This window comes from Filicampus tigris, chromosome 3 (assembly GCF_054856515.1).
Source record: "Filicampus tigris isolate MCC_2025a chromosome 3, RoL_Ftig_1.0, whole genome shotgun sequence".
Lineage (NCBI taxonomy): Eukaryota > Metazoa > Chordata > Actinopteri > Syngnathiformes > Syngnathidae > Filicampus > Filicampus tigris.
In genome coordinates, this window is record NC_141219.1 from 5,267,641 (window position 1) to 5,282,163 (window position 14,523).

Here is a 14,523-nt window from a genome sequence, read left to right on the forward strand (position 1 = left end):
TTGCAACTTTTTATTTTTATTTTATACTAACAATTTTTGGGGGTCCAAAAGTAACTTGCCTCACTTAGTCATGACTTTTAGCCATGGTTGCGCAATCCCAACAACACACTTATCACTGTTTACACGAAGCAAACCAAAAATAGAATTTTCCTCTTTAGAAACGCCTGAGGTATAGTTGCTCCGCTGAGCAAAATGCATACACGCTGCTGGGAGTGTATACGTGATTGATCTCTTCAGAGCTGATTGGAAGGCGTCCATCACAGCAGCGAGTCCATCTGTTCTGTACTCATCACAGCGCCACCCTCCAAACACAAACGTCAGCATAGCATGCAGCAGCTAATCACAGCCAATATAAACACTTCACACTTACTTATTCAATGACGCCCTGCCTTTTTATCTTTGAAATGAGGCGATAACCGTAGATCAGGTGGAGAGTATAAAAGGAACACGTGTTTGTCCTCGCTGCTCAGTGTAGTATATCATAACTGGCTTTGGGGGCGGAGTTGTTTAAAATAGACACAGGTCAAATTTCTGAGGGCTTCAAAACAAAATGGCTGACCCCCTGTGCATTTTTGGGAAAGGGCTCTTTTTTTTGTGGGTCCATAACAGCACACGCCTACCAAATGTCATGTTGCCAACTGAAACTGGCTACATTTTAAAAACCTTTAAGGAGGTGAATTTTTGGGGGTGCCAGCAAACCATAAAGACTTCCCCTGTCTCAAAAAGAATTACACGACAATAACATGCAGTATGTGGCTTTGAAATTTTGGCAAAATGTAATGTCATGTTCAATAAAAATGAGGTTTCAATCAAACAATCAAAAACATGCAGTATGTGGCTTTGAAATTTTGGCAAAATGTAATGTCATGATCAATAAAAATGAGATTTCAATCAAACAATCAAAAACGTCTTGCATATTTCTTTTATTAGGCAAGAGACATCACTTTACATTGTTTAACATCCCCAAAAGGGGGAGCATAAAACATAAATAAAACATCCTTAAAAAATATCGTAATAAATCACAAAAGCAACTTTTTTTTTTTTTTTTTACACTTGATTTGTTTTATACATAAATCATATTTACATTTGTATTTTTTTCTTCACATAGACTGAAACAAGCAAGCTCTTCCATCAAATAGTGCATTTCGCCATTAGCTCGTCAAAACAAAACAAAAAAAACAAAAAAAAAGGCTCGGCGGCGTCCTGATTAACTGATTGTCCCTTACAGGAAGTAGAAGAGCTGGTTGTCCTTCCAAAATAAAGCTGCTGCCAGCTGCTCATTGTTACTTACGCATCAAGTTGGAATCACTAGGTCACAGACAATAACAACATGTCATAGCCCACAGTGCCCCTCGATGGTATCGGAGCGTTCCGTTAATGTCGGAAAAAAATACGAGCCATGACGCACTCCAACTTCCTGTCTGCTTTTACCTGTCCTGCAGGTAGCTAATAAATCAACTCAAATAAAAATTAAAATCTTGTTAGTGGCATCGTATCACCAAATGCTGTGATTTTTTATTTTTATTTTTTTTCTTCCAGAGGTTTTTTTTTGGGCAGAAAGCAAAGTAGGCTTGTGTGTTCCCCATTTGTGGATTTTTATTCTTTGGAAAAGCAAAACAGTTTTGTTTTTTTAATTAGTTGTAAAAAGCCACAACATTTAGCAGTATGTGCTTTTCAGGACACATTAAACACTAACAAACAGGATTAAATTAATTAGTGATGACAAGCAAACATGTAATAATTTTGTGATTTAAAAAAAAAAAAAAAATCGGAAATGCCTTTTTCCTTTATACAAAAACACTTCATTTGACAGTATGTGCTTTTTGGTGGAGAACAGCTTTCGATGCAAATAAAACGGGCTTCAAATTATAGGCAGGTTATTATCGTCATCCAATGGATGATGTGGTTCTTATTTTTTTTTTTCCCAAAAGACAAAGAAAAAGGTAAAAAAAGTCACTAAACTTGGTTGTGTGTTATGAAAATGAAACAGATTTAAGCTCATAAGCGTGTTAGCGAGGTGCTTTTCATCGCCAAATAGAACAAGCTTGAAATAAAACAAAACAGATATTTAGTGATTTATAGACTTCTTCTATTGGGAAAACAAAGAAATGTTTTTGTACAAAAAGAAATGACAAAGTTTGGCAGTAGGTACTTTTTGTCCGACGATGTTCAACGTGAGTAGGTGTATCTCCGAATTTTGTGATTTGTGTTCTTCATACGGTCAACGACGTTGGATGCAAATAAAACAGGCATCTCAGATTTTTTAGATTTCGATTGGGAAAACAAATGTCCCCAAATTTGGCTTTGTACATGTCATTGGACAACATTCAACATGAATACAAGTAGTGACTCTGAATTTTGTGATTCCAAAAAACAAGGAATGCTTTTTGTAAAAAAAGACATTTCAAAAAAGAATTATAATAATCACAAACTTTGGCCAAACAGCCTCTTTGTCGGGCAAGAAAATGGGTATCTTAGATTTTTTTTCACACTTGTATTAAGAAATTATATTTCGTATTAGAAAAATACATCTCAAAATTTAGCAGCACCGTAAATGCTTTTTGTCAGACATTGACATTCAACGTGAATAAAAAAAGGTATCTCTGAATTTTTCATTGAATCTGAAAAACGGCATTTTATTTCTTTTTAAACAATTTTTGCTGTATGTACTGTATGTACGACTCGCTCAGTCGTCACTTATAAAAACAACCGAGATGGTCTTGGTTTGACAGCCGCAAGATGTAGCCCAAACAAAAAGCGAGCAAAGTGCTTAGCGGCATGGCAAAATGATCCTTACTCTCCGGCGAATCGAAAAGTGACGTTGAAAATCATTCTACTGTGATGTAAGCTAACGGCTAACGATGAAAACTTTGTGATGATTCACTGGCCGCCGGAAACTTGCGACCGGCTTTTCAAAGTAAAGCGACGTGGACTTGTTTGCCTTCGTCTAACGGTATGTTTTATTTTATTTTGGCAAGCTTCCTTATCCACTTCCAGTCGTGGCCTTTTAAAGTGAAATTGCTTTCTCTTCTCGGGCTGCGGCGCCATATGGAGCTTGTTGACATTCCCGTCCGTCTGTTTGCCGAGCGCCATTTGGACGCACCGCCGCGACTGTGTATTTGTGCGAGTGTGCGCGCCAATCAACGCGCTAGCCAAAAAGTGTGTTTACGAGATAGGGGGAGGAGAAGGAGGAGGGGGGGGGGGGTGGCGGGGGTAACGGAACGGCTATTTTGTGGTCGTTTGCTTACATGCTGCAAGTTTGGAGCTCCTCTCGCACCACCGCGACGGGCACCAGCACGTCCGGCGTGGCTACAGGCTGGCGGGCTAGCTACAAAGTCTTGTCGTTGAGCGAGGATGAGGAGAGTCAGCAGAAGAAGATCTCTCCGTCCAGAGGAGCCTCGGAGAGGCGCTGGGAATCTGGAATTGACCATGTTCAAACGTTACTCTAACTCATTCACTGCCATTGACGCATTTGTTTGTCTTTTCGCAGTCCAGCCATTCAATCAGGAATTTATCATATATATATATTTTTTTTTACAAGTGTGTTTACTTTTTTTGTAGTTAATTTGAGCATTTTTTTTATATACAATACAATACAATGAATAGCTTAAAGATTTTTTTCCAAAATATTTTCATTTGATTCATCATGTTAATATTTTCCCACTTTTATTCTTATTTCCAAATTGAACATACTATATTTTTAAAACGTATGTATGTATGTATTATTACAGTTGGCTGGCAACCGGTCCAAGGTGTACTCCACCTCTCGCCACTCAGCGAGTCAGTCACCAGCGACTGTGATGCGTTTAAGACGGATGAATGGATGGATAGATGATTATTTAGACGTTTTTGCAATTTTCTTTTTTTTTATTTTTTTATTTTTATTTGTTTTACCATTTTCAAAAAGATTTTTCTCATTATTCTTCACAATGTTTTGCTTTTGGACACACGTAAACAAGGGTCACCGACCTTTTTAAAACCGAGAGCTACTTTTTGGGCACTGATTGAATGCGAAGGGCTAAGATAAACACTTCTAAACTAACAAATTGCACTTTGCAATGACATTATTGTGTTATTATTACAACTGTATGATATTCATTAAAGTAAAGAAATAATCAGAATACTTTCTCACAATAATTCGGAACGAGATCAACATTGATATTGATCTATTTTTTTTTTTCCTCTCTGCCAGTTTTCACCTTAACAACTTTCCTAGAAAGTCACTATGTCGCATCATTGCTTTGGTAGGTGCTTTGGCATCTTCCCATCTAACTCAAGAAGCAGCCGATATTTTTTGCCGCTGTTGAAGAAAATAATAATGATGCAAATAACAAAACGAGCGGATGCGTACCTGCGGCCTGTCCTTTCACCTTCTTCTTGCGCTTGTCTTTGCCGTCCTTGCCGCGATGCTTGGCCAGCTGCAGCAGGCTCTTGGACAGCTGCGCGCTGGCCTCGCCGGCCTTCAGGACGCCCGCCGCCGCCGCCGAGGAAGACGAGGCGGACGAAGACGCGAACGGGTTGAGGCCGCGCGTTTTGGCCTTGCAGCGCTGCGACGACGAAGACGAGGACGACGACGAGGACGCGTCCACGGGGTCCGCGTCCAGAGATTGGCAGCTGCCCGCCAACTGGGACTCTTCCGAGGCGGTGGAGGGAGACCGCTGGAAGTCAAACAAGCAATTAATCTTTATTACAATAAACAATATCAGGTATACGCGAGTATACCAATACAAAAGGCAGATGAAGCATGAATTATTTATCAGCTCCAATTACAGATGTAAACGTTTTCAATAGTTTGACGTAAGCATTCACCACCGCCCCCAAAAAATTTGGCCAAACAGGTAAAGCATAAACGTCTAATTGTGCACTGAAAATCAGAAATAAATCAAACTCATGTGCAGTTCCCCACTTTTCACGCGTCGCAATTTGTAAACGACACCATCTGTAAACAAACGCTCACCGCGCACGTTTAAGTGTAGGAAAAGTACGATGCTAGCTGCTTATATTATATACAGCGACGCCTCGCCAATGAAATGACGAGCAACATCGTTCTGTCCGTCTTCAAGTTCCTTTTCGTGAAATTGATGATGCGACGTCTGGCCACACACACATTTATCCTCTTAATGTGTGACCGCTGACGACTTTGCAGGCGGCTGCCATTTTCAAGTCAGTGGACCGGGAAATACCTTTTGATTCGCTCATTGTGCATGAAGCGCACCTGTTGATTTTTTTTTATTTTTATTTTTTTTTTTATCTTGTGAAGCACTCCCGTCAAATCGCGTTTTGTCATATTGCATTAGATTGTACATGCAACTCACCGTTCAGCCTTAAAGCGTTCGTCAACCCAAACATTTTTTTTGAAGAATATGTTCTAGGTAGGCCCACTAGTTGAAATAAATATTGCGTTTGTGGAATGGGAATCAATCCACCCGTTTTGAGCCATCTCAAGGGGCGGCCATTTTGTCATTTCTGTCGACTGGAAATGACATCACAGTTGCTCAGGGCTCAGATAACAACCAATCATGGCTCAACTCCAGAAAACGGGTGAGCTGTAATCGGTCGTGAGCCGTGGGCAACTGTGATGTCATTTTTCAATCGACGGAAGTGACAAAATGGCCGCCCCCGGCGATGGCTAAAAACAGATGGATTAATTTTTATTCCACAAACGTAATACTGTATGAGAATGCCTCGTTTCAACTAGTGGGCCTGCATAGAACATAATCTTTACAAAAATATGTTTGGGTTGACTTCCCCCTTTAATTGCTATCACGCCGGGTTGCGGTTAGCATTCCTCACTGGCACATGGCACAACGTGACTTTCTGCCGCGGTTCACCTCAGCGCGTCGCAGCTCGTCCATCTTGTCGAGCTGCCTCTGCAGGGCCTCCCTGTCCTTGTCCAGCTTCCTCTGGGCGTCTCTCAGCCTCTCCAGGTCCCTCTGGTAGTCGTCCTTCCGGCCGGCCAGCTCCCGCCTCTCGTCCTCCAGCGCCCGCTGCTGCTTGGACAGCTCCTCGTCCTGCAGTGACCACCGCTTCATTAATTGACACTTTACAGCGTTTGACATTTCCTTGAGAATTTGGAGGGATTGCAAGTCATTCACATTTTATTCCTAGTCGCGATTTAAGTTGGGCTTCAATCAAAACGATATTTCAATCAGTATCAGGAGTATAAATACACACATCAGTGGTGTTCTTGGAGGCTAGCAATGTTTACTTGTTTCAATGAATCTTGCCAACTTCAACGTTCCTGTTCTGTTGTCATTTTGCCACATTTCTCATTTGGCTGCTTTGCTTCCAAGTTCGATTTTCGCAGCGCAGCACGGCGGACCCACGGTACCTGCGCGTTGAGCAGCGCCTCCTTGTCGCCAAGAAGACGCTCCCTGAGCTCCCACTCCTTCTCGCGCCGGCGCCGCTCCTCGGCGTGCGCTGCCTGCTGCCGCTGCAGTGACGCCAGCTCCTGCCGCTGCTTCTCCAGACTGCGCTGCTTCTCCTGTTCGACCAGCGAGCTGGGCCGCGAGGACGGCCGCGACGACGAGCACGCCGACGGCGAGCGCTCGCTCAGGGCCTGACGTTGGTCCTCTATGAAGCTGTCCTGCTGCACCACCACTGCCTGAACAAAACAAAAACAAAAAATAATAATAATTTTAAAAAAAATAAATACATCAAACCTAACGACATCATTTACTGCTATCAACATGCGTTCCCAAGCTGTCAGTCACATGCCATAGCAACCGGTGGCGCTATAGCCTCGAACGCTAAAGTTATTTCTGAAAAACGCACAAAAATGGTGAAATTTTTTTTTTTTTTAAAATCAAAGTAATTAAATTAGAAATCAAGTTGTCCAGGACATGTCTCGCGCTGAGGATGTCATACCTGCAGCGTGCTGAGCAGGAAGTGCAGATTGGAGACGCTGTGAAGCACCTGCTGTTGGTAAACACAATGCAATAAGCACCTCTGACATACACAATGAATATTGACAATGATCAACGCATATTGATCTATGGATGATACGCCGTTCATAAAACGGGCAGTGAGTGACAACGGGTCCTGCGTGATCAAGCTACACAGAGGCTGAAAGCACCAACGCGGCTGGTTTCCATGTCAACAGCGGCCTCGCTAATCGGGTTAGCGACGGGAAGTGGCTTCTTTACCTCGCTGTTCCTCTTGAGCAGCTGCAGCAGGTTGGCGTTTCCTCCCTGCCGACGCGCACACAAGGACAAAAATCAGCGTCGGCGTGCACGCACGTGTGGGTGCTTGTGAGCGCGTGCGTGTGTGTGGCCGCGTAAAAACGAGACCATTATGTAACACTTACGCAACAAGGCGACCAAAAAAAAAAACAGTCAACTTTACAAGAAAACCACCAAGTTATGTGAGTATTAATATCATTACGTAATGTGTGCCCGCTATCCATGACGACCGTCACTGAGCGCAATATAAATCTACAAAACGCAGAAATAGTCCACAGTTGATCACCGCAGAGAAATAAAAAGAACAATTTGAAATAATCCGCAGTGGCGGGTATTCAAACCACACAATTTGGCATGCAAAGGGGTCCAAAAATATTGGACTCCACGCTCAGTTACGCTCATCATACTGGATCATACAGTTAACGTAATCACTCCTCTTGGATAATTGAATGACTGACTCAAAATAATCGGGGGAAAAAAAAAAAATCTGTCATTAAAAACGCCATGGCTTCTCTTGCCAAGTATTCATGACGTTCCACCTTGGACGATAGGAACACACAGCGAGGTGGATCTACGGTACGCTTTTCGTACCTTCTTCAGGACGCTGTCGGACTCGGTCCTCCGCAAGTCTCTGGCGGCATCCTCGCTCTCGTCTTTGTCTCCGCCGTCTACACGATAGCGGACAGACAGACCGGTCAGCATCCATCTCACTAAGATACCCTGACTGGAGCTAACATCATGAACATATTTTAGCTCACGGTCATGCAAAACCCTGATTGTGAACTAAAACTAGAAATAATCATTTGTTGGTTTTTATCCAACAATCCAATAATTGGTGAATTCAGCTTCACAAAACGCAGCATCGCTATTAAAGTCAACCCAAACATATCTATTTTTTTAAGAATATGTTCAATGTAGGCCCACTAGTTGAAACACTGCATTGTGTTTGCGGAATATGAGTTAAGCAACAAAAATCCATCCATTTTTAGCCATCTCCGGGGGCGGCCATTTTGTCACTTCTGTCGACTGGAAACGGCATCACAGTTGCACAGGGCTCAGGTAACGACCAATCACAGCTCAGCTCCAGAAAACAGTCCACAGAAGTGACAAAATGGCCGCCCGCTGAGATGGCTAAAAATGGGTGGATTTTTGTTGCTTAACTCATATTTTATATTAATCCTATTGCCTTGTTTCAACTAGTGGGCCAGCATAGAACATATTCTTGAAAAAAATATGTTTGGGTTGACTACCCCCCCCCCCCTAACGCTTGGCCGCCAAAACATGCTGAGATCAAGCTTACAAACCAATCAGAGCAAAGCCGTTTTTCCGTTCATTTTCCATTTTCAATTTAAGGAGAACAGCGGTCCAATCAGAGCAACGCTTGTTCACATATCGAATATTACTGAGAAATCCAGATGTCTAATCTCCCTTTTTGTCCAACTTCAATAGCTTGGAAAAAAGGGGCATGTTAGGTATTTCCAACCCAAATGATCTTGCAAACCCTATAGAAGGATTAAAGACTCTTAACTCATTCACTGCCAGACATTTTCAGACCCTCTTTTACCCTAGCGTTTGAAAAAATTATAAATAAATTCCTGGGATTGAATGGCTGGACTGGGAAAAGACACGTCAATTCGTCAATGGCAGTGAATGAGTTAAAAAAAAAAAAAAAAAAAAAGGGTGGCATGGGACCTTGAATTAAGACCTCAATCAAAAACTGAGCGTGAGTCACTTTATTGATTTTCATGAGGTTGTGCGGCGGCACCTAACAAATGTGTCCGCACGCACTTCCATACTTACTCTTACTGAGGTGCATCTGGTGACTGTCAAAGCCGCCGAAGGTCTCGGCTCGTCGGGGCAGGCACCCCGAGCCGGGCGCTCCTCCTCCGCCGACGCCGTCTTGGACGCCGGCCATGGCCCCGCCCAGGCTGCTGTTCACCAGGGTCTGCAGCGTCTCCACTGTCGCACGCACGAGCACACAGACAAAATCAATGCGCGGTCAGTAAATGAATCATCCGGCTAACAGAGTTACACCAGCGGTTGCCAAGCAACAACCTGTTCCACGCCATTCACATTCAAATATGTGGACGAGAATCCACCTCTGTGTGTGTGTGTGTGTGTGTACTTCGGCACAAGTAATCACATTATCGCTGCTGCCATGTCTTCCATGGGGCGTACAAGTGGAAAGATGAAGTTTATTCGGAGTATTTTTTTTCTTACGTTTTGTACTCAAATAAAAATAGATGCGCAGTGCAGCCGGGAAGTATTCAGAGCGCTTCAGTTTTCTCACATTTTGTTGTGCTACTGCGTTATTCCAAATCGTATTCAACTCAATTTGTTTCTGAAAATTGTACACACGATACAATATGACAATGAGAAGAAAAAAAAAAATGTTTGTTTTGCAAAATTTTGGACCACACGATACAATATGACAATGAGAAGAAAAAAAAAAAAGCTTGTTTTGCAAGACTTTTTGACCCAAAAAACCAAACAAAAAAAAAACAACCGAAGAAATAACAAATATCCGCAGCCTTAGCTCAATGCACCTTTGTTTGGGGTGACATCAGCTCTGCAGTCGCGATGTGCATGTTGTTGTCAGTAATCACATTACTATTGCAGTCGTTTTCGCCTGGGGACGTACGAGCAGAAATATGCATCTACTCTGACGGCTTAAAACACAAATATTAATATTTTTGATGGACGGTGACTTTCAGAAAGTATTCCCGGCGCTTCATTGTTTCCATGTTTGTTGTCACTTCCATGTTGCGAAATGGGTGAAATTTCCCTCTCAAAATTTCGACGCGCGACACCCCATCATGACCATGAAAGCGGATCTTCAAAATGTTATTTCCAGTAAATTTAAAAATGAAAAACTAAGAAATCTCATAAGTATTCACAGGCCTGGTTCAGTACTTTGTCGATGCACTGCGGCGATTACTAGCTCAGTTTTTTTTTTTTTTAATCTGATGGCGCAAAGCCTGACACTCGTATCTTTGAGCAGTTTCCCCCTTTGCAGCACCCCTCAAGCCGCATTGGTTTTGATGGCAACCGTCGGTGCGCAGCCATTTTCAGATCCCACCAGAGATTCGGATTAAAGTCTGGCAGGGACACAAAAGGACATTCACATACTAGTCATGAAGCCACTCCTTTGGAATCTTTTCTGAGTGCTTCGGGCACGTTATCCCCTTGTCCTTACGGGGAGTTGAATGTAGAAATTTGGAGGGAAAAGATGAACATAAATAATTTTGTTTAACGTCTGCAACAAAACGTGGAGAAAGTGAAGCAACATGAATCATTTTGGGATGGCATATATACAGGTATATATGTACGCCTAACTTGTTGTTGGAACAGAGCGGGGGAGGATGCAAATGTGTCTTTTCTCTAATCAAGTGGAAAGAACAGTTAGCGCGCTTGGATGAAATGAGGCGGAACGCGTGCAAAAAGAGCAAAGAACCACAGTACAAAACGAGACATCTTCAACAGGCCTTGAATTGATGAGTTTTGAAGTCGGCGGGCAATTGTTCGCTACCACTAATTGCTACGGCTACATGCTAACAAACAAAGACAACCGCGGAGGAGGACCGGTCTCTCCTGTTTTTAGTACCCAGCCATGATAAGGAAAGGCATAACAGACAGAGAAGGGGACGGGGGTGCAGAAAAGTGGAGGCTAATGAGAATCATGTTGCCTGCGTGCCCGTGCGTGACATTTTTTTCCCTCGATTTTCTCTATAGTCATTCAGGTTACGTCTATTGTGCAAGGTGCCGCTTGACATAGAACCCCGGCCAGAAGAGCCGTCACATTTATATGGTAGCGGATCACGCCACAGAGCCCGAGTGTACCAAGCATACCATGGAATTTTTCTTTTTTTTTTCTCTCTCTCTCTCTCTCTTTTTTTTTCTGGATGATTTCTACTCGTGTTTGACTGTAATGTGCAAAATGTCAGTCATCATGAATGCCAGGCGAGGGAAACATTGGCATTACTACACTTTTACTGCATACACAAAGGCACCAGTACATGACCAATCGCACTAATAATAATAATAATAATAATAATAAAATCCTAATTGTGAATGTACCTTTCACTGACACTGGCAATAAAATCAATTTTGACTCAGACTCTGATTTTGGGCTCTGTGGATGATCCCTCGTCGATACGTTTATTCCTATTGTGCAAGGGGGAGTGGCTGTCATGGATGACTGTCCGGAGGAGCCATCATATTAATCCTACGACACACACGTTTGTGTGATCGAGCGTGCTCTGCACTTTTGCGTCTCCATTTATTTCCAACGCGCAATGTGCGCGCTTACAAATCGCGCCGAGCGACTCCCTATCACATGCGCTAGTGTGGCATGCAGGAAGTTGCTCAGCGTAAAAGACATTAAAAGTCACTTTAGCGCCCAAGTTGCCGCATTGTGTTGTCAGAACAACAAAAACAGTCTTCACTGCAGCTGTGTCCTAAAGGACAATGGAGTGTGAGGATAATTTGCATTTAGAAGAGAAGCAGCAGGGCCTGGAAGCAATAATAAACATCTCCGGCATCCTTATGAAGCAAAAGGCTCATCGGCAGCATTTAAGCCTCCTCCGCTTACCTTCCTGCAGGGCGTCCTTCATGATGCACGCCCCCCTGGGGGGCTTCGGCCCGCCGGGCGACCTGAAGAAGGGTTCGGTCCGCCAGCAGGCCTCCTCGACTGGGCTGGTGCCCTCACACATGTCCCGGAAGAGCCGCACCTTCTCCTCCAGCAGGGACATGATCTCAGAATCCTTCTGCTTCAGCAGGTCTGAAGGAGTGAAGGTTAAGGGAAGATAGGGAGGACAGTTTCACACTGCCGATACGGAATAAGCATCGGGAGGACGTTCTGGAGTCATTTGCTCGCCTCTCATTTCTTTGGCTTTGATCTCCAGCTGTCGCTTGTCGTCTTCGGTCTCGCTGGGAATGCCCTCGTCCTCGTCCCTCTCCCTGTGCCGCACGACAGCAGCACGGTCACTTTTATTCAAGTTCTACAGCACTTTACACGTGTGTGTGTGTGTGTATGTATACAAGACAAGACACAAATTATTCATACCCCTGGCAAATTTTGACTAAGTTAATTTTATTCAACCAGAAAAAAAAACTTTTTTTTTGTCTTTGAGGAGCACTTTTGCTAATCAGTGACTTCATTTGAGTAGCAATTTTCGAATTTTGTGTAGCAGAATGTATGTAGGGCTGCGGCTACTGTATTTGCGTATCCTACTGAAAATTGTATTGAATAATCCAGTATTCAGATGAAGTTTATTTTTCCTTGGTTAAAACAAACAAAAAAAAAGATTGCCCTGCGATTGGCTGGCAACCAATTTAGGGTGTCCCCCGTCCACTGCCCGAAGACAGCTGGGATAGGCTCCAGCACGCCGCGAGGCGACCCTTGTGAGGATAAGCGGTATAGATAATGGATGGATGGAAAAAATATATATATAAAACATGACATTTCACATTTTGTGGGAATAGATTCCACAGATTAAACATACAAATTGGCAAATTTGTTCATCATTACTGACCTGGGAATAATCATGGTTTTTCTCTTTTAATCCCTGTCTTTGTAGTTTAGGAGGACTCAGACTAAATCCTGGGCTGTGTGCACAGGCCTATCCGAGCCAAAGCCATGTTCATCGACGTTGAGCTGTAATTTGTTAGGCGGGGGTACTCACATGGACTGCATGGCGTCCTGTATCAGCTGCATCCAGGCGTTGCGTTCCTCCTTGGAGCTGGCCAGCACCTCCATCATCTCCGGCTTCTCGATGCCTGCCGTGATGAGGAAAAGGCCGCGCTCCTCGTTGGCCACCTCCCGCACAATCAGCTTCTGCAGCGAGATGACAGTGGAGCGCTGGTCCTACCGGGTGGGGGTTTGGGGGGGGGGGGGGGGGGGGGGGGTTAGTTTAGACCATGGGTGGGAGGGCCAAGGAGAAGGAGGAAGGGAGGAAAACACATGACAGGAGAAAGGGATGGTGATGATGATGATGATGATGATGATGATGAGGCAATGGGCAGGAAATGGGTTGGTGAAGCGGTGAGCGGGGTTAAGGAAAAATGACAGGAAGCATCAAATGTGAGCAGGCAAATACAAGCAGAAGATTAGAGTAGTATTGGATAGAATGAGGGAAAAAAAAAAGAAGGATGGAGAAGAATAGAAAATAATTAATGGAAGAAAAAAACTCCTGTAAAATATTATGACCAACAGCAAACACTTAATAGGGTTATAAACATTTTTGTAAAACACTCCAAATCAATTAATTAGTCAAACAGAGGTAGGATTAGACCTTATGTAATGATAAAATTGATCCTGGTTATCCAACAGGAACTTCACCACGGGAGAGAGTAGACGGTAAATTAAGTACTAAATTGAGGTTTTTCACTTGGGTTAGGGCCAAGTGGGTCAGTGACCCACCAGATCCAGCAGATGAAGCTCCAGTGGGGGGGGGGGGGTCTGTAAAACTCACTTAATTTGCATTACTGCCACCTACAGGACATGGATGGATCTGGAGCTGAATTGCCCAAGACGTCATGCTTGAGGATGGTTTGGATTTTGGCGGAGGTCTGCGCTGCTCTGTAGCGTTTTTGCCCAAGGCTGCCCTCCAATCTACAAACATGTTATTTGTCTTTTTAAAGGCCTCCGCTCTGAAATGGCTGGGCAATTTCACTATGATGAGTGTGGTTTCTTTGCCGCAGGCCGCCACGTCCTCCCCCTCCTCTCGCTCCCACTCGGTGCGCACAAACGTGTGTGTGTGTGTGTGTTGTGTGGTAAGGTGGAAAAAGAATCTCATGGCTAAGTGATACATGGCATTCTTTTTGTAAATATTTTCATAAATATAAAAAATACACATTACATGGATGTTTAACGTTTTGTTTTGTTTTTTACAATATTTTACCAGTGTTTTGGAGTCTTAAATTAGGCCCATTTGTGGAATTTTCCTGTTCAATTGTATGATACTCATCGTTTTCTTGCGTATATTTGTCTGTGATACTAGGCAGTTGTCGAACATTAATCGACATTAATTAAAATTGTAAAAAAAAAAAACAATGTATAAAATATATTTTAGGTCATTTTACGTGTTTTATTGCTTTAATTTTTCTAATTATACTTAACATTTTGGGTGATATTTTTGTGGAATTTTGATATTTAACTTGACCTAATTCTATTTTCAATTCACTTTTCTGTTCTTTTTGCCCGCTTTTGAGCTAAAACGGGCTCACAAGGTGTGCTTTTCCGGCAAGCAGGCCTACCAGCATGGCGAAGACATATTTCTGGTCTTTCTCCTGGAGGAAAACCAAGACGTCCGACAGGAGCAGCGCATGGACATCTGAGAAG

The 14,523-nt window shown here is 43.2% G+C and overlaps 1 protein-coding gene across 9 annotated transcripts in view; it reads right to left on the reverse strand.

Annotated features, from left to right (window-relative positions):
- Window positions 1-908: 908 nt before the first annotated feature.
- akap13a (A-kinase anchoring protein 13a) overlaps window positions 909-14,523 on the reverse strand; it is a 94,482-nt gene continuing 80,867 nt past the window's right edge. For 8 of the 9 annotated variants that reach the window (XM_086025249.1, XM_086025251.1, XM_086025250.1 and 5 more), the window contains 12 exons: window positions 14,439-14,515; window positions 12,866-13,047; window positions 12,058-12,140; window positions 11,773-11,961; window positions 8,982-9,140; window positions 7,773-7,849; window positions 7,146-7,190; window positions 6,868-6,918; window positions 6,332-6,604; window positions 5,832-6,011; window positions 4,352-4,658; window positions 909-3,417 (listed from right to left, as the gene is read on the reverse strand). In XM_086025249.1, coding sequence (XP_085881375.1) covers window positions 3,365-3,417; window positions 4,352-4,658; window positions 5,832-6,011; window positions 6,332-6,604; window positions 6,868-6,918; window positions 7,146-7,190; window positions 7,773-7,849; window positions 8,982-9,140; window positions 11,773-11,961; window positions 12,058-12,140; window positions 12,866-13,047; window positions 14,439-14,515 — 1,676 coding nt within the window. In that variant the 3' untranslated portion in view covers window positions 909-3,364. The remainder of the gene's footprint in view (window positions 3,418-4,351; window positions 4,659-5,831; window positions 6,012-6,331; window positions 6,605-6,867; window positions 6,919-7,145; window positions 7,191-7,772; window positions 7,850-8,981; window positions 9,141-11,772; window positions 11,962-12,057; window positions 12,141-12,865; window positions 13,048-14,438; window positions 14,516-14,523) is intronic. The other variant, XM_086025246.1, reaches the window with a different exon arrangement.